The 20,611-nt window shown below is 40.3% G+C and overlaps 1 protein-coding gene across 1 annotated transcript in view; it reads right to left on the minus strand.

The window, feature by feature from the left end:
* The window catches only part of FGGY (FGGY carbohydrate kinase domain containing), a 572,506-nt gene that overhangs the window by 475,046 nt on the left and 76,849 nt on the right, over positions 1-20,611 (minus strand). The window contains exon 5 of the mRNA XM_044673617.1: positions 18,161-18,249. Coding sequence (XP_044529552.1) covers positions 18,161-18,249 — 89 coding nt within the window. The remainder of the gene's footprint in view (positions 1-18,160; positions 18,250-20,611) is intronic.

The following is a 20,611-nucleotide window of genomic DNA, read 5'->3' on the forward strand; positions in this document are numbered from 1 at the left end:
TTTCAAATTACTATAATAGTGAATAAAATTTTTGAGAGTTACACGCAACATTTTTCCATATAGGAATATAAGTGTTTGATCTTATTGAAGCCCTTAAAGAATAACCTTAATTTTTTTTCTTTCCCCTCTCTTTCTTATTTACCTTTTCATGTTTCTCTTGGGTTTTGCATTTTGATATCGAACTTTCCATTTAGTCCTGGTCTTTTCTGTGCAAATACTTGGAAATCTTCTATTTTGTTGAATTCCTATACTTTCCTTGGAAGTATATAGTCAGTTTTGATGGGTAAGTGATCCTTGATTGTAGACCCAGTTCTCTTGCCTTTCTGAATATCATATTCCAAGCCTTCAGGTCTTGTAGTGTAGAGGCTGCCAGATCCTATGTAATCCTGATTGGTGTTCCGTGATAGCCGAATCGTCTCTTTCTGGCTTCTTGTAATATTTTCTCCTCAACTTGGAAGCTTTTGAATTTGGCTATTACATTCCTGGGGGTTATCTTTTGAGGATTTAGTGTAGTGGGTGTTTTATGGGTTCTTTCAATGTCTATTTTGCCCTCTTCTTCAAGGATATCAGGGGAGATTTTTTGAATAGTTTCTTGTAGTATGATATCTAGATTTCTATTTGTCTGATTTTTCTGGAAGATCAATAATTCTCAAGTTGCCTCTTCTTGACCTGTTTTCTTGATCTGTTATCTTCTCATTGAGATATTTCATGTTTCCTTCTATTTTGTCAGTCTTTTGACTTTGCTTTATTAATTCTTGCTGTCTTGTGAGATCACTGGCTTCTACTTGCCCAAATCTAGCTTTTAAAGACTGGTTTTCAGCTATAATCTTTTGGTTTTCCTTTTCCGTCTGCACTATCTGGCTCTTCATGGCTTCCAGCTGGTCATTTCTGGTCTTCAATTTGCTTATCATTTCATTTGATTTCTGAACCTCAATTTCCAATTGTGAAATTCTGCCATTTAAACTGTTATTTTCTTCCTGAACTATTTCCCACTTTTCTTGCTAAATCTCTTCTACCTTTCTCATAATCTCAGATTGGAACTCTTTAAGAGTTTGTGACCAATTTTTATTTTTTGGGGAGGGTTTGGATGTCTTTACATGTTTGTCCTCCTCTGCTGTTTGTTCTGTGGTCTGGATTTTTTCTACATAAAAATTATCTATATTTAGTGGATTTTTCTTGCTTCTTTTGCTGGTGTTATATAAAAGGAGGTACTACTATCTATTAGATGGAGTACGGAGAGAGGATAGGATGACACTTCTCCTTTATAACAGTTGCCCAGGCAGAATCCTTTAGGTCAATATATGTTATCCCTTCAGGACCCACCTGGGGTTAATTGATATTAATTATTGGGCTCTTCAGCTGGGTAACGTTGGTAATCTGACTGTGTAACTCCCTTCCCAAATAAACTTTGAATAATCAATTCAGGAAGGTACTTTAAAATATTTTTGAATATTTTTGGCACAGAAGGATAATGGTATGGGATAGAGGTATTGGGAGACCCTACTTTGAATTGATAATAATGAATCTCTAACTACAGGCAAATGAAGGAATCAAGATGATAGCTTCTCTCTGGTACAGCCTGGCCAGGGCTACACCAGAGCAGGCAAACTGCTGTGTAATCTTCAGCTTCTTCTTCAGTAGATCTTAAGCCTAATCAGTTGAGATATCCACCCTTTATCCACCCTCTTCTTCTTCTCCTGCCCACTTCCCAAATCCCTCCCGGGCCCTGGGAAGCCTAGATTACTAAGATGATGGACTTCCTAATATCTAGGGGCAGTAGAATTAGAGATGGTGGTCTGATTCAGGTTGGTGATGATACAGGAAACACAGGAGGAGCTTGCAGGGTTGAGTTTGCAAGTCTCAATTTCCCCAAAGACCAGGATCCACTGATCTCCAGCCTCAGGGACAGGTAAAGACCCCAGAACCTCTGCCAGAGTTCCCAACTGCCCTCTCCTGTGTCTGCATGCCTCTCTGGGAACATTCCAACATCCAACTGATCCACTTGTCTATCACCGAGTGAAACCCCAGCTCCCAGAGATTCAATATAACACTGGTTGGTTTTTCTTGATCCTTGCTAGCCATTACTCTGCTGTTTCTTCCTTCCCTTAGAAGTCTGGGTGAAGAAGGCAGGCTCTCTGTGTATGGAACCATGGAGTGATTTTTGCCTGAGGCTACTTTTTGAGTCTCTGAGAAGTTTCTGCTGCCACCCCCCAGCCCCACTCCCCTCTCTGTGCCCAAGATGTGCACTCTTCAGCTTCCTGGGGTTTCATGTCTAGCTGCTCTCAGGGGTGCTCTTGATCCACTGCCAAGAATTTAGAGGTTGTTCCCCACTGCTTTAATTCTAGAATGCTGGCTATGAATACTTCCCTGTAGGTGGGGTGGGGGAGGGTTTGATCAGCTCAAGGTTTGTTGGGAGCTAATTTACCCCCTTATAGTATGGAAATGCCTAAATCCCATGTACCTTCAATGCTGAGCCCTATTGTGGAGTCCCTTTGCTCATCTGAACTTGGCCTTTTGTTCTTTTGAGATATCCTATAGGTTGATGGTGGGGAGTATAAAAGTTCTGCAACTCCTCTGCAGTCATCTTAACTGGGAAGCCTAAAAGTAGCCCTTCTGCACCCTCAGTTAATTATTTTTTTAAACCCTTACCTTCCGTCTTGGAGTCAATACTGTGTATTGGCTCCAAGGCAGAAGAGTGGTAAGGGTAGGCAATGGGGGTCAAGTGAACCCTCAGTTAATTCTTAAAAAGTTTAACTGATAAAGGTGATTGTTCCCACCTCCAAGGCATCTGCCTTGACAGGGACTTTTTTTTAACCTACACACAAAAGCCAGCTGAAGCTGGAGCTTTCTCCCTTTGTCCTTGCTATTCTCCTCATTTAGATATCTGATGACCTGGTCTGCAATAAGGGGAATTAAGCCAGTGCAAGCGTGATTGAGTTAGCTTATGTTTTTCTGGCCAGATATTGCTAGAGAAAGCTGAGTCTCAGAAATCATCTAACATTCTATTCCTGAAGTACCAAGAGAGGGGTAATTCTGCCATATTTGGAAGCCATTTCCACCAGCTCATCCACCTGAGGATTGATCCTCTCCCTCTCTCAATGATAAAGAAATTTCAGAGGATTTGGAAACTCTAAGCCCACCTCCTCATTAAAATATCCACCAAATGAGATTGCCAGGGAAGGTCCTAATATGTACCGTCAGGCCAATCAGAAGGAAGACACACATAGCTATAAAAAATATGTGTCTTTGGTGCAAATTGAGGCATGCCATTGATTTGTCTTCATTAAGAGATTGCGTGCCCCATTAATAAATGATATCTAAATCAAAGATTTTCCCTTCATTGAATTCTGGCTGACACACCATATTTGTTAAAAGAAATGTCTTGAATGTCTGAAGGTAAGGAAACTTGCCAAAACAATAAACTGAGAGTCCCTATAGAACCAAAATTCTATGGTTATGGTAGTTATAATATCACATTGATTTTAAATATGTCACCCAGTTATGAAACCACGTAGAAGAAAGCAACTATAAATGCCCCTCTTCTGAGAATTTTTCCCCTTGAAAACCACATTTAAAGCTCATCAGCGAGTCCTCCATAGGTAGAAACACTAAAAATGGACATGGCAAAGAAATTGTTCAGAGACACCACCTCAACATAAATCCTAGAAATACAAGTAGTACTGAAACGGACTCAAATACTGTTCAAATGTTCATGATTGTCAATTATATTCCATGCTGAGAAGTCTTAACATTAGGGGGAATACAGCATAAGATTTAGTCAGAGAATAATATAAATTGATCCTATAAAAATTAATCCAGGAAAGGGGAATGATATAGCTCATCATTGTGAGAAAAGTTTCACTCAGAGATCAGACTATAATGATTATCAGGGTCCACAGAAAATAGCAACCCTACAAATGTGTGGTTGGTAGGGAAAAGGATGCAGGTGTTAATCACATGTTTGTAGACATCAGGAGGTCCACACTGGGGAGAGATTCTGTATGTAGTATGAATTTAGCAAAGTCATATTTCACAGAACTACCTCCATTTCATCAGAGGGACTTATACTGGGAAAAAATAAACCTCTATGTGACTAGTGTGGCAGAGAATTAGAATGTTTTTATTGACATCAGAGAATCCACAGAGGGCAGAAATTCCATCAGTGTGATGAAAATGGCAAAGGCTTCATTCATAGAATACACTTCCGTGCTCTTCAGTGAGTCCACACAGGAGAAAGCTTACAAATGTTCTCAGTGTGGCCAAAAATTTGTTCAGAAAACAAACTTCAATGTTAATCAGATTCCAAGGCATGGAGAAACCCCATAAATCAATGAGTTTGACAAAAGGTTCGTTCTGAGGACAAACCTCAGCATTCATAAGAGTCCACTCAGGAGAAAAATCCCATCCATGGGATCGATGTTTGAGGATCGCACCCTTTAAGTGTTCAAATTTCTTTAAGGCATCAGAGAGCACCCCTGTCTATGTAAGTGTAACAAAGGCTTCATATTCCCAACAGCCTCCAATTTTTGGAAGAAAATTCATCCCTGTGAAAGAAATACTGGGGGAAAACCTGGGGGGTTTTTTGTTGTCTTTTTTTTCTCTGCAGAGATTGGAAAGGTGTGTTCAACACCTGTTAAAAGCTGGATAAATGTAACATTTGTGGAAGAAGTTTTATTTGTAGCTCAGGACTTACTGCTGTTCAGAAAGTAAGACAGGAAAATGTGATGCTGTACAAATGTAAGCCTTGTCTCTGATGACAGTTTTACGTGATCACAACTTTCCCAATGAATTAGGCATTCCCAATTTCCCTTTTTGCTTTCCCCTTTCCCATTCCCTCTTTTCTTCTTGCTCTTTGAGCATAGAATGCCTCTTCTGTCCTGGATGTTCAGTACAAGATCCCTCATATCTCAAGTCAGGTTCAATACTGGTAGATGTTTCCCTTGACATTTTACCCAACCTCTACATGTTGGAAAATCACAGACAAATGATCAAGTTCATTACCCTAAATTGGGAGGTGATTCATGTGTGAGGGATGAGACTCAGGCTTTTACTAAGTTGAATATAATCTTCTAAAAAATGGAAGCCTACACCTACCTCCCCATAAGGGGCTGTTCTGGTCTTAGCAACTCCTTGCTTTTCCATATTCCATCCTTTCATTTCCAGCTATGTCCAAAATGAGCTAATAATTGCAAAGGGCTTTGCAAACCATAAAGCACTAGTTATCATTATCTTTATCATCACTTACCCAATTTATTCCATTTGGTTTAGGTTCACCTCAGATTACCTTTTAGCATCCCCCAGAGCGAAGCCTTTCCACTAGTTGGCTCCAAATTTCAGCACACAATTGCTCTGTATTTCATTGATCCATGATGGGATCTGTCTACATAGATGAATAGCCCGGGTGATTCTTTAGTTACTAGATTGGTCTATGTGGGTCTTGTCTGTGTCTTTTTGTGTCTCTTTATTGCCTATATTACCTTTTCCATAAGGAGGGACTCCATGCATCAAAAGGCATGCATTCATCAGCAACTGTGTGCCGGGCCCTATGCTATGAGCTTGGAATATGAAGGCAACAACGAAACAGCCCCTGAATAGAAAGTAATTTTATCAGGAAGGGAATGGAGGATTGAATGTCAAGAATGACTTCAAGTCCAAGTTGCTGCTCAGTTGAGTTTTACAAGGAACCCAGAAGTCCTTGAGGAGGCAGTAAGAAGGAAGTGCATTCCAAGAACGGGAGACAGTCAGTGCAAGGGCATCCCAAATGTTAAGTTCAACCTCACCAATTTTTGTCCCCCCTCCCCCAGTTCTATGTCTTCTCTGTATGTCTCCTACCACTTCCTACCACTACATTGATGCTTCCTCAGTTATAGAAAGCAGACAATCTGAACCCTTTCTATTCTGGGACTATGATGAGGAGTCAAGGTGAGGAACCCCTTTATTTTTCAGGAGTGCTAAAGTAATGCTGCTTCCCAACTTTGTGCAAGATATTAGCAAGCATTTAATAAGGATATGCCATGGGACATGCACTGTGCTAAGTGCTGAGTGTACAGAGAAAAGTCAGGAAAAGTCTTTGTCATCCAGGACCTTACAATCATAGTCATTACCACTGTGAGTCACTGGAGTCATCAAGCTTATTCTAACAGACTTCAGGATCTGGTTCATCTTCAAGAGGTGGGAAGATCCTTTCTTGAGCTGTATCTGTTTAATGGGTTTGGCTAAGAACCTGGAGGCTCAGGCTCAGACTGGCCATGGTCTTGTTCCTTGGAGGTCTTTCTACCAAGAGTAAACACTTTTAAGTTCATTTTTGATTTCTGAATTTGTCAAGAGCATCCCCATCCTTCTGGGCACTCAGGTTTTCAATCTCTTCGTCATCCTTGATTCTTCTCTTTCTTTTCTTTATCTTATCAACTGTAACTCTTACCAGTTCTGCCTTTCTCTCACCTGTATCATACTCCTCTCTTCCCTACTATCATCCAAGTTCAGACCCTCACTGTTCCACTTAACGGATTATATATGTATACATGTATGTATGTGTGTACACACATGCATATAGACACACATGCACACGCATACCTATACGTTGTACAGTCATCCCTCACTATATCGCGGTTCACTTATCACGCCTTCACTGTATCACCAATTTTTAAAAAAAAATATGCAATTCTGAATCACGGAGTTTTTGCTATATCATGGGATTTTGAAAATGAACACCATACTGTCCACAATGGAAATGCACTGTGCCACCACCACTAGTGCAAGTTTGCCAGCGCGAGACTGTACACGGCACACTATTGGCTGCTGGAATGAAAGGCAACCAAACACAGTGCTATGTTCTGTATCCTGGGCGCTGATTGGCTCAGTGTTTATAAGAGTGTGGGAAAGGTTTATATCGCCTTAAAATATATATAAATAATAAAATAAATATAATACCACTACTTTTTGGATTTTAATCTCTGGAATGTAACTCCCATGATAGATGAGGGATCACTGTATATGTTATATACAACAAATATTTGTGTATGTATATGTATATATGTATACATATATATTTTTTATCAACTAGCTGGAATAATAAATAGAGTATCAGGCCTGCCTGAAGTCATCCTCTGACTTCAAAACTAGACTCAGATATATAGTAGTTATATGACCCTGGTCAAGTCACTTAACTCTGTTTACCATAGTTTTTTCAGCTGTCAAATGAGCTGGAGAAGGAAGTTGCAAACCACAGCAGTATCTTTGCCAAGAAAACTCCATATGGTGTCATGGAAAGTCGGTTCCCATGATTGAAATGATTGAACAACAACTAGATATAGTTCTATACAGATGGAATCTGAGATTGACAGAGATAGATGGGGTTCAAGGTCAGAGAAAAATTTTTTGCCTTTTGCCATATAAATTAAACTTATGAACTATTAATATGACTTCTAAGAAGTGTAATTCTGCTGCATCTTGACAGGTTAGTAGATTGAAAAATTTATTGAAAGTACATTCTAGACTTATTATGTAAAATACTCCAGGGATTCTAAGTAATGGGGCAATTCTCTAAGGGTACCTAGAGATTATCTTTGGAAATCGAATACACGATTGGATCAGTGGTTCAACCAAAATAATCCCTCTTTGGACAGCAAGGAATTACTGAGCACCTGGGCGAACAAGCCCCAACGTCATAGAGTGAGAAGGTTCGGGAAAATAATTACCAATCACAGGCTGAAGAGTTCTGTGGTCCCACAACCTTCATTTATCTTGTATGACTAAGATCCATCTTCAGGAACTTCAGACAAGAAATTTAGTATGATAAACAGATAAGGACCGGATGAAGGAGTTGGGGATGATTGGCCCAAAGGAAAGAAGGCTTAGGGGACACCTGATAGCTGTTTTCAAGTGTTGGGAGGGCTATTATGTGGAGGAGTGCCCAGACTTGCTCTGCTTGGCCCCAGAGGGCAGAATGAATGAGGAGTTTGGGGGGGGAGGAAGTTATAGGGAAACAGATTTCAAATCAATCAATACATGGGGGAATTCCCATGGAAAAAGAGCTATTGGTTCTCCCTCACTTGCAGTTTCCTAATGAGGATTGGCTGGCCACTTCTCCAGCATCCCGAAGAGGAGCTTTTTTATTGGTTATGGATTGTATTAGGAGGTCTCCGTGGCTCTTGTCAACTGTAATTCTGTGAAACAGTTACTGAATAACATATTCAAGGCATATTCCAGACACAAATAGGGTAATTGTAGTTTTCAATTCTCATAGATCTTAAAAAACATGAATCAAAACAAAGCAGACAGAAAGACTTCAGATGAATTAAATTAAATTAAAGTTATTGACAAAACGTAATGAGCACTCTCAGGAGATGGAGGGTTGCCCCTTTCTAGAAATCTTTGATCTGACGAGTTTGAAATCTCTTTGGGGAGGGGGTCTGAGAGGCCAGAGGATTTTTAAGTCCTTTCCAACACTGAAATCCTGTGATTCTCATATGTCCCGGAGGCCAGAGCCCCCTAACTGTGTTTGCTTCTGGGATCTGTTATTGATGAGTAGTTATAAAAGTGTGACCAATTTGGGATTGTACAGCATCCCTTCATCCATACCTCTGACTTTTGATCCAGTAAATGATCAGGAAAAAGAGATAAATCTCAGATCATTTAGAATGTAAAGCCCAGGGTCCCCTGAGTCACCACAATCAGCACTCTCTTGTCTACAGAAGTCCTTTATTATTCAGTCATTTCCATTGTATTTGCCTCTTTGTGAACCCATTTAGGGTTTTCTGAACAAAGACACCATTTCCATTTCCTCCTCCAGCTCATTTTGCAGGTGAGAAGACTAAGAGGAATGGGATTAAGTGACATGTTCAACATCACATGTCTAATAAGTGTCTGAACCTGGATTTGAACTCAGGAAAATGAGTCTGACTGACTTCAGGTAGGTCCAGAGTTCTATCCTATTGAGTCACCTAGCTGCCCCATTGCACCCATTGCAGTTTTTTAAATTTAATTTTAAACCTTTACCTTCCATCTTAGAATTAATACTGTGTATTGGTTCCAAGGCAAAAGAGTGGTAAGGGCTAGGCAATGGGGGTCAAGTGACTTGCCCAGGGTCACACAGCTAGAAAGTCTGAAAGCCAAATTTGAACCCAAGATCTCCCATCTGACAGCCTGGCTCTCTATCCACTGAACTGCCCAGCTATCCCTCCCCGCACAGTCATTCCAATGTATCTATTGTGTCTCAGTGTCTACTTTGTTCCAGTCTCCTGACTAGGAGATTAAAGTGCTACAGTTTACTACAGGGGAGAAACAACACGATAAAAATGTGGACATGAAAATTAATATCCAAGAACTAAATATTATATATTTATAGTTTTATATGTAATAAACTAACATAAAAAACTAGAGTGAAAAGGTTCTAAACTAACTTCAGCCGTGCTCATGAAGAAAAGAGAGAAAGAAGGAGGAGCTACAGAACATATAAAACAATAAGGTGGCCACACAGCGGGGAGGCACAGGAGAGATGAAAGGGAAAAGCACTCTGGGTAATACAGAAAGGAAGTTTGTGTAATGTAGTTTTAGGGATTCAAGATCATTCTAACTATACAGAGAGAAGTAAATAGAAGGATATATCTGGCTGTATTCACTTACTAGCTGTGTGACTCCAGACAAGTCACCTAACTTGCCTCAGTTTCCTCATCTGTAAAATGGTGATACTAAGAGTGCCTACCTTCTAGGATTGCTGTGAGGATTGAATAAGATAATATACTAAGTGCTACATAAATGTTAGATGCAATGATTACTACAACTACTACCACTACTACCACCATCACTGCTACTACCACTACTACCACCACCACTACTAGTATTACTACTATTACAATAGGAAGGAACGCCTGCTATATGCCCCTTTCTGGACTTCATCATTAAGATGATGGTTATACACTTCACTACCTATCTAACAAATTTGTCATAAGCATCCCTGAAAACCACCATATAAACAGGAGTCCCCGTAGCTGGTCTTTCTCTTACCTGAGAACTTCAGGCTCATGATGCTTCCCCCTCTTCCTCCCTCCAGAACTTGCTCTGGACAAGACACTCCTGTCCTAGTCAGCTGAGAGTGAGCGAAGTTAGAACTCTGCTTCTGTCCACCAATGGGTCCAGCATCAATGAAGCCCTCACTGTGCGTCAGACACTGAGCTTCCTGGCTTCTAGATCTTGATCAGGTCCCTGCCCTTCTCTGGATCATAGTTTCCTCATTTTTTAAATGAGAGGGCTGGACAAGCTGCCTGGTCATCGGCCATTGGGCTCTGAGGGATTTACTTGGGGAAGTGACAGTAGGAAAACCTGTCCTTGAACAAGGAGAGAAGGGTTTTCTCTCTTTAGGCAAAAGACAAGACTCCTCATTGTCAAGGAAAGACATGTCTCTTCTCTAGCCAAACTCTGAAGGCTGGGGGCTCCCCATATGCAACAACAATCTCTGGACTTCAGTTTTCTCTTTTATCCAATGGAGGGAGGTCTATAGTGTCCCTTCTGGTTTGAAATCCTAAGATCCTTGAATGGAGCTGGGAGGGTTACAAATGAATAGAGGCAAAGGGCAATCCATACAGTGAAGCTGACTTCTTGGTGGTGGTGATGATGATGTGTGAATAGAGCAAATAGCCAATGACCATGACAGTTGTATGCTGGTAGGAAGAAGAAAGCTCTTGTTTCTCCCAACATATTTAGGGGTTCCAGGAGGATTCAATAATTTATATGTGAAAAAAATGAATTAGCCAATTAAAGAAGGCATGTTGTGCTGAGGGGTCTGGATGCCAAGAAGAGTCTTAGGCTAAGGGACTGGCTCAGATCATTGTTTCTGAAACCAGCTGGTTAAATGTTACCAGGAGAATGGTAACCCAGGTGGCCCCAGCCACTCAGCGTTAATGGCTAGATCTGTCAGCTGAAATCTGGTGGGATTGAGTTACAATGAAAATCAACACAACTAAGGGCTCGGTGTGCCAGAGAGGAAGTGTGTGTGTGTGTGTGTGTGTGTGTGTGTGTGCCCCGCATCTCCGAGTTGAAAAACAATAATCTAAGAGAAAAGAGGGGCATGAAGGAGAAAGAGAAAACCCAGGGAAGTGGACATAGAAGAGGGAAGGGAAAGAAGAGGAGGTCCTTTATATGATGTTGCTGCCAAGAAAACCATTTTCAAATGCTCAAGGCAATCGAAATCTGATCTGACTAGCCTTGATACTGTCTCACTAGAGTAATAAAAAAGGAAAAAATAAGTGATCCCTCATACTTGGGGCACTAGTTTCCAGGACCTTTCCCAGACGACTTGGGCTCAGCTGTCTATGGCTCTTCCCCACAAAAGTACTGAATTTGAACAAGTCTTGGCATGAATGTTGCCAGCTGACTTTCTTCAGTTCAGGGAGGATTTATCAGCATTACATGGGTTCCGTTATATTCTTCTCCCTTGATTCTGAGGAGAATCTGAACCGCTTTCCTTGTGCTCTCCTCAAGAAGAAGGCGGGAAATTGACTCCTTTTATAATTTTCGACTGATGCATTATAGGATCAGTGGCTTTAGACCGGAGATTCTCTAGAACAAATCTTCCATTGAATAGATAGTGATAGCTAATAATAGGAAACAAAGAGAACTTCCTGTGTGCCTGGCATTGTGCTATGTGCTTCACGAGTATCTCATTTTATCCTCACAATAACTCTGGGATGTAGGTTCTAATATTATTCCCATTTTGCAATGGAGGAAACTGAAGCAAAAGACATTAAATGACTTGCCTAGAATCATGCAACTTATAAGTGTCTGAGGATGGATTTGAACTCAAGATTTTCCTGACTCTAGGCACGGCGCTCTAACCACTGTGCAACCCAACTGCCCCAAATGAGGGCAAGAAAAGTTGTGGCACTTCCAAACTCACTTGTAATAGTAGAAGGGTCAAGACTAGAACCTCAACCTTCGACTCTAAATCCAATGTTTTTTCCACTATGGAATGGGGACCCCAATATCTTTTAGCTCTTTAGAAGGGGGTATAAGAAAATGATGTCAATGTCTCTCTTTTCTCCCCAACATAGCTTCCCGCAGAATTGAGAGCAGTGATTGACAATGTCAGAGTTGTGATCATTAACTCATGAATGAGTTACATAAAAGACTCAGGGATGTGATCCCCTAGAAAATTTAGGAGAGAAAAAGAAAGCACCTCACTGTCCTCAAGGAGAGTTCAGCTCACTGACACCAAATGAACTATACATCCTCTTATGTGGAAATGATCAGCACAGGGGATAAGAAAATGTCAATGATATTTGAAAAATGGGGAGGGGCGGCATAGTTAAAATGACTGGAGAAGGACAAATATCTTGACCTTTGAATAAGAAAAGTTTCTGCAAAATATAGACACGTGTGTTTGTTTTCATTTCTTGACAAAATCTAGAAAGTATTAATAAAGAGATGGCTAGTGAAGAGATGATGACAAAAAGCAAGCATGGCTTCATCCAGAACAACTCTTTCCAGACCAACGATGTTTCCTTTTTGGACAGATCAGCTGAACTGGTAAAGAAAATGGATGTTGTCCGTACAGTTTGCCTTAGTCTGAATGCATGACCGGACCCAGAGAGAGGGTCTTTGTGATGCAATGTCAGCTTTGAGGGAGGAGGTCCCCCAGTGGAATGTCCCAGATCTGATATGAATTCATTTTTCAGTCAATGATTGGGGAAAAGGCTTTAATGACATCTTTCTCAAATATGCGAATGGCAAAAAGCTGTAGTGCATTTCTGACACACTAGAGGGCAATACAAAAAATCTTAGCAGGCCTGATCATGGGACTAAATCAAATCAGAATTAATACAGATAAATGTAAAGTCTTTACACTTGTGTCTAAAAAATCAACTTCCCAAGCACAAGGCAGGAGTGATATGGATGGTTATAGAGTAGCTTATATGAAAAAGATGTGGAGTACTCTGGACTGCAAGCTCAATATGAATCAATCCCAGGATATGATATGGGAAACCAAAGAGACCTATCATTCCATTACTATAGAGAGCTTCCAGATCAGGAAACTCCCTTTCCCAATGCAGGGTAGCAACTTCTCTATGACTTACTATCTTAGAGTTGCCTAGAAAACTAAAGAGGGACAACTACTTGGAGTGGTAGATAGACAACCAAGCCTGGAATCAGGAAAACCTGGTTTCAAATCCAGCCTCAGATACTTACTACCTGGGTGACCCTGGGCAAGTCACTTATCCTAGTTTGCCTCAGTTTCCTCATTTGTAAAATGAGCTGGAGGAGGAAATAGAAAACCACTCTAGTGTCTTTGCCAAGAAAACCCCAAATGGGGTCACAAAGACTTGTACACAAATGTAATGTGTCAATAACAACAAAAAGAGCACTAAAGAGATTACATGATTTACTTGGGGGCCCATAGACAGGATGTGTTAGAAATGGAATTTGAACTCCTGTTTTTCCTGGCTTAGAGGGCAGCAGCTACTATTTCTTCCTGAGACAGCATCCCCAAAAGCTAATCCAATCTTAGGCTATGTTTAAAGATAAAACTGTGTGCATAATGCACAGGATGAGGAGGTCAAAGGATAATCATCCCCATTAGACTGTAGCGGACTCCTTGGGGATCCTCGGATGGGCAAATTGCTCACCATTTGGCTTATACTTCTAGCCAAACTGTGCTTTTGAAAGCTTCTTTTTTTATTTTTCTAACGTAACTGCAGATATTGGCTGCTGAGAGACCACCCCTCTCTGGACCAAGGGGGCATGCAGTAACCCAGTAACAAGCAAGTCAGCTCTGAAAATCTCCCACCAGGAAGAATCAATGACTATTCTGGAGATTATTCCCAGGTACCGGGGGAGCCTCATGAGGATATAGAAAACCATAGTCCCCCTTCTTTCTGAGCCTCAGTTTCCAATCCTACCTATGTCCTAGTGCCCCCTGGCTTCTTCACACCCCAGCTAAAATCCCACCTTCCACAAGAAGCCTTTCTCAGTCCCCACTCACGCTATTGACTTCTCTCTGCTTATTATCCCCAATGTGGCCTGTCTGAAGCTTGTCTATCCACACTTGCTTGCCACTTCTCCTAGAGAACAGGGACTGCCTTTTGCCTTTCTTTGTATCTTGAGCACCAAAGGGACCCAGTACATGTCAGTCATTTCATAAATGCTTGCTGACTGCCTGAGGATGACTTGCAAGCTGTCGAGACAAGGACTACACAGGTATACCATTGGTTCAACTGTTTGGACTGGCCAACCCCAAAGGCCTAAAACCCCCCAGCACCAACAGAGGACTGGCTCTTTTCAGTATATTTAGCATTTTTCATATTTAAAAATATTTACATTTTGAATTATTTAAATTAAATGACTATTTCAATATTTTAAATATTTACATGTATTCTTTTAATACGGCATTCCCTTTTTGTCTATAAACAGCCCCATAATGCCTTTCCATTAAAACTGCATCACTAACAACGGCAACATTTAATCAAACCAGCAAATGCCACAATGAGACATGGCAACACGCTTAATTGTTCTTTCTACAGGTCACCCTGTTTTTAAGTGAAGGGCACAAGGGAGGTCATCTGGAAGTTGCCGTGGTCCTAGCATATGACGGGAATTCCATTGCTTTTTTGGATTGATTTCACAGGCAATTTATAAGTGCTGTATATACAATCTTTTGTCCCCCAAAGCATTATTCCATATGATCTTCAATAACTCTGTGACAGTAAGTTTTATTCTCATTTTAAGCTGAAAATTCAGTTCAATTCAACAGCATTTCTTCACCATGTACTATGAGGCAGGCACAGTGTTTAGGCAATGAGGATACAAAGACAAAAAAAAAAGAATCCCTGTTCTCAAAGAGCTTACTTTCTAACCAGAGGGAAGCAATATGAGTGTAAGTAACTCAATACAGATAAGCTGTAGCCAGAGAGATGAATAGATTTGCCCACTTTTAAACATCTGGTATGTAGTACACTAGGCTTTGATCTTGGATCTTCTGAGCACTGATTCTAAATGAGAAGGACCTGGGATCAAATCCCACCTCTCATACTCATTGCTTATTTGATCTTGAGCAAGACACAACCTCAACAAGCCTCAGTTTCCTCATGTCTAATATGAGAGGATTGAACTAGATGGTCTCTGATTTCCCATACAGCTCCAGACCTCTGATCCCACCAGCTTAAAGTCAGTGATCTTCCAACTGTGACTTAGTTAATAATTGTAGAGTAAAAGTTCAAGGAAGACTATAATGATGATGATGATAAATTATAATAATAATAAACATGTGTACAACACTTTAAAATTTGACAAGACAGTCTATCTGTTAACTGGTTTTCAAAAGTGTATCAGGGATTGGTTTTGATTATCATCATTTTATACAAGAAGGGAGTGAAATGCAGAAAGATGACTGTACTCATGTATATATGGCTGGTTGGTTGGTTGTTATCCTTTGTACCCAAAGAAGACCAGAATGACATCATGGATGATGTCTTTTGAGTAGCAGGTAACTTGGATTTAAGTGGAGAAGAATTGCATAAAATTGTCAGCCTTACTCTCTCTTCTAGAGTCATCAATGTTTGACAAGCCTTCTGTTCAAAGGTACCTTCCCTGATTAACCCATACCCTCACATGAGGACTGGTCTCCCATGAATACCATGTATACCCCCACATGTGGCGATTAATAGTCAGTGGTGGGATTTGAACACACGATTCTAAGCCCAGTACTCAATAATAAATGAGATTTGAATCTAGGTCTTACTGATTACAAAACTAATTCTATCTATTAAATCTTACTGACTCTACTTCTATCAACTATTTTTCCTTCTCTTTCAATTTCCACTTTCCCTTTTGTTTGAGAATGTCAGGCAGTTATCTCTGATAATTTCTTGTAGGATAATGTCTAAACTTTTTCTTTTGTCCTCAATCATTTCAAATAGGACCAGGGGGCAGCTCAGTGGCTCAGTGGCCATGCCCAGAGACGAGAGGTCCTGGGTTCAAATCTGGCCTCAGACACTTCCTAGCTGTGTGACCCTGGGCAAGTCACTTGACCCCCTTGCCTAGCCCTTACCACTCTTCTGCCTTAGAACCAGTATACAGTATTGATTTTAAGACAGAAGGTAACGATTAAAAAAAAATCAAGTAGGACCAGTTGGTTTAAGCCTCAAACTTATCATTCCATTCTTCCCAGCTTCATCCTCCAGGGATAGAACCAAAAAAAGTTTCAAAAGTCCATCATGACAAGCAGCTGCAAATATGAACAAGCAGAAGACCCCTAGGGACCCAGGTTCAAAGATACAAGTACAATTCAATCTGATGAATGCAGTGCCTAGGGAAGCAAGGATCTGCTATCTTCCTCACAATAGCCCCTGTCAGTGAAATCTCATCCCCTTACCTACTCCCTGGAGAAAAGTCTGTAGTCCACAAAAGGAGAGAGGCAGAAGAGGCAAAGGGTGAATAACATGCCTGCTCCTGCCTTCCCACTCTGACCAATTGTGATGGCCTTCATACACAACTTACACTGTTCACTATTTGCCTCCCACAAATATTTGTGTGCACATTTACTTTTTAACAGAAAATTCCCCTCCCCAGTTGATTTCTGCCTTCCCAGGTCTCTAATTCTGAGCCATTCCCATAAGGATTCCAGCTTTGTATAATCTCTAACAATAGAGGCATAAGGAACAACTCCTTTGATTTCCTTTGAGACTCAAAGCCCAGCTTCCATAGATATAGATACTCACCCACTGGGCAAATATGGCAGCTACGACCATGTAGATGATGTAAATTTTAGAGCTACCTGAGATATACAGCCTATGGTTAAGTTACAGCATTTATGGAAAAGCATCAGGGATTTCCAAATTCTTGCCTCAAGACATGGGCATTTGCATGCTTCATTTAAGGTTTCACAAGTAGGCTGGGCGGCCACAGATGGGTTACACTGGGCATTTTCAGGAGAGGAGCTTATTCAGCTTTCCCAATCCAACAAAAATCAGGTAAATTTATGTTATATTAAATTATTTATATGCATAGGATCACAGATTGAGAGGGGAAAGGGACCTTGGAAGGGAAGGAAAAAGGAAAGAATAAACATTCATTTAATATATATACTATGTGCTGGGCACTGTGCTAAACTAATTATCTCATTGTATGCTTATAACAACCCTGGGAAGTAGATGATGTTATTATTTCCATTTTACAGATGAGGAAATGGCAATATGATGACTTGCCCACTAATCAGTGCCTCAGGTCAGATTTGAACTCACTTCTTGACTCCAGATCCAGCCTTTATCTTCTCTGACATTTATTATAACCCTCTCATTTTACTATTGAAGAAACTAAGTCCCAAAAAGATTAACCAACTTGCCCAGGGTCCAGATAATAAGTGGGAGAAAGATGATTTGAACACAAGTCTGCTGATTCAAAATCCAACACTTTTTCTACTATACCAATCTGGCTCCTAATATGTCGTTTTCCCCCTTCAGAATGGGCACTCCAGAAGGGTGAGGCCAGTTTTATTTTTTTCTTTGTATCCCCACTGCTAAGCATGGTTATACATAATATAAGTTGTTGTTTGTCCTTCATTTTCTGAGAACTAGTAACATCATGGGGTGATGTCTTAGTGAAATTGGAATTAAAATAAATACTTGTTGAATTGAATTGAAATATAATGTCCCTATCAATGAGTCAAGAACACCAGAGGGCCACTGCCTCTAAGTAGCCATAACTCTTGCTTTTAAAGAAGCCCAACATAAATTCTACAACAATACCTGCACATGCTCATCCACCTCTAAAAGTAAAATTATATTTCCCTTTCAATTCAAAGACAGAGGAAGGAATGTTTTCCTCTTTCAAATCAAAACAGCTGGCAAGAGCAGCCTTTGCTGACTGAGCCGGTCATATCTGAAGTTGGGCTCTGCCTGAATCTCACTCTTGAGTATCCAATTCATAATTAATTGTTCTAGTTGAACACACACAAACCCCACGGCTTCCCAGAACAGTTGTGCTGGGGTAGGAGTTGTGGAAGCTATAAGATAGCTTCAAGATGTTTCACGTATGTAAAATCGCATACAGATGTCCAAATAGTATGTCCAGTCAAAATGAATTTAGAAAGCCATGTCAACAGGAATCTATGCCGACTCACAGACATTCTCTTGGATGAGAATACAGAGGATGCAACTTGCCGTTCACCTACCTGGCTGTGACGCCGGTCGCCTTCCATGATAAGAAGTCAGGCAGATCAAAAAAGTGTCCTGCCTTGTCCCAGCAAGACTTTCTCAAGTTCTGCCAAATGAAATACACATTAGGATCAATTAGAGATCTTCTTCCACCTTCCCCCCACCAACATATTCAATAGTGACTCAAAACCATCAAGCTAAGTCCAAATTGAACAATGCCAATGAAAACATTCTAAATGGAGAAATAAGGTGGGGGGGGAAGGACCACATCAGCTGAGGGAAAATGCAACAGACGATTATTAATAATCTAAGTATTTTTTAGTAATTTTTAGTAATTAAGTAATTCTAAGTATTTTTTTCTTTCTTCAACCAAAGTGAACAAAAGCATTCTATTTTTGAGAAGGTTTTTGAGAAGCTTCATCATCCTGGTGAAGGCACCATGAAGAAAGAGGACAAGGCATTCAATGAGAAGAATGCTTGTACCCCTAACAACTGGGGGCCAGAGAGGAGATTCCACTAAGAATACAGGAGGGAAAAATGAAGCCACTCTGTTCTTTACATTTCTACATATACCAACTCGCCCAAAAGGAAAGTGAAAACATGGTCACCATCCTCTAGAAGCTTACTATCTAGTGCAAAATGAGCTGTCCTTGATTGATTTTCAACAATCACAAATCCAAAAACCTCATCTGGAAAGCTAATATAGACTCTGCCCATACTTAAGTCCCCTCCCTTTTTATGTCCCTCTTAACTGATTCCATTTCCTTCTGTTGCTTTCATATCACCATTAGACATCTGGCTACAGTAAGAACAGGAAGAATTTCCCAAAACATAGGTTCCCATAAAAAGGCAAACTAAAAGAAAGAGAGATTGAAAGAAAAAAAGAAAGACTTTCTGACCAGGACAGACAGTACAAAAATATTAAACAGGAAATTGAAACGCAAGCTAAATGAGAAGCTGGTAAGTCCAGAGCTGGGCACTTCAACAAGTTCAAATTACCATGCTTGGGCAAAATACACACCAGACTCCTGAAAAGACTGGCAGTTTGGGCGACTTAGTCCTAAATAGGATTTTTGACGAATCAAGATAAAGAGGAAAGTTTCTGTAGCCTAAAGACAAGTAAAGAGGCTCCCAATTTTCAATTGGGGAAAGAAGTTGGTCAGTCAGTCATTAGCACTTGGGTTGGAATTCAGTCTTAGAAAACTTACTAACTCCTATAAAATGGGAAGAGGAATAGCCCTGATGATCTCCAAGGTCTAGTTCCAGCTCTAAATCGGGGAGGTTATGGCCATGGCTGGATTGATATCAACCTGGAGGGAGGTCCCCAGTAAGATGCAATAAAATGGAAATGTTATCAGCCATATTCTATTTAAAAAAATTTTTTAAAGCCTTAACTTCTGTATTGGAGTCAATACCATGTATTGGTTCCAAGGCAGAAGAGTGGTAAGGGTAGGCAATGGGGGTTCAAGTGACTTGCCCAGGGTCACACAGCTGAGAAGTGGCTGAGGCCAGATTTGAACCTAAGACCTCCCGTCTCTAGGCCTCTCAAGCCACTGAGCTACCCAGCTGCCCCCTCTATTTAAAATTTTTATCAAAAATGTGAATGAAGATATAGATGGCACATATTAATTTTGAAGATTTTTCAAAGTTGATAGGCATGAATACTAATAGATGACATAATATATGACCATTCACAAATATTATGCAAGATTAGAACAATGAGGCAAATATAACAATATTAATTTAATAAAGTCAAATAAAAAGTACTGCATTTGGGTAAAAAGCATCAATTTCACAAGTTTTATACTGAGGAGATGTGGTTAGACAGCATCCTGTATGAAAAAAATCAGTAAAGGGCAGTAACTGAATAGGCATCAATATGACTTGGCTAACAGAAAAGCAGTCCTTGGCCACCTCAGTGTTCAGAATGAGAGTAATACTTGTTCTACTATGGATTGGCCTTATTAGGTCTGGATTATGTTAGGTCTGAAGTATTAGTCTTGGCACCACAATTTTGGAAGAGCACTGATGAGCCAGATGACATCTAGAAGAAGACAACTGGGATGGTGATGGCCCTGAAGACCATGCCATAAAAGGGCAGACTGGAGAATTGGAGATGTTTATCCTAGAGAGGAGAAAGGGATTGCCTTCAAGGTTCTAGAAAAGCTGTCATGGAAAAATAGGATTAGATTAAATGTTCCTGATTGATCCCAGATGTCAGAACAAAAAGCAATGGATTTAAAATTTAAAAAAAAAGACAAATTAAAATTTGAGATCAAAAAACCTCAAAAGGGGTGAAAAAGAGCCAGATGAAACTGAAAAATGACTGAACGTGTACATGATCAGAAAACAAACTAAATAACTGGTGAAGAAAACAGATCTATCTCAAAGTGGTATTGCATTGGATGACTGCATTGGGAGATTGAAAGAAAAAAAGGAAGGAAGGAAGGAAGGAAGGAAGGAAGGAA

Source organism: Gracilinanus agilis, chromosome 4 (assembly GCF_016433145.1).
Source record: "Gracilinanus agilis isolate LMUSP501 chromosome 4, AgileGrace, whole genome shotgun sequence".
Classification (NCBI taxonomy): domain Eukaryota; kingdom Metazoa; phylum Chordata; class Mammalia; order Didelphimorphia; family Didelphidae; genus Gracilinanus; species Gracilinanus agilis.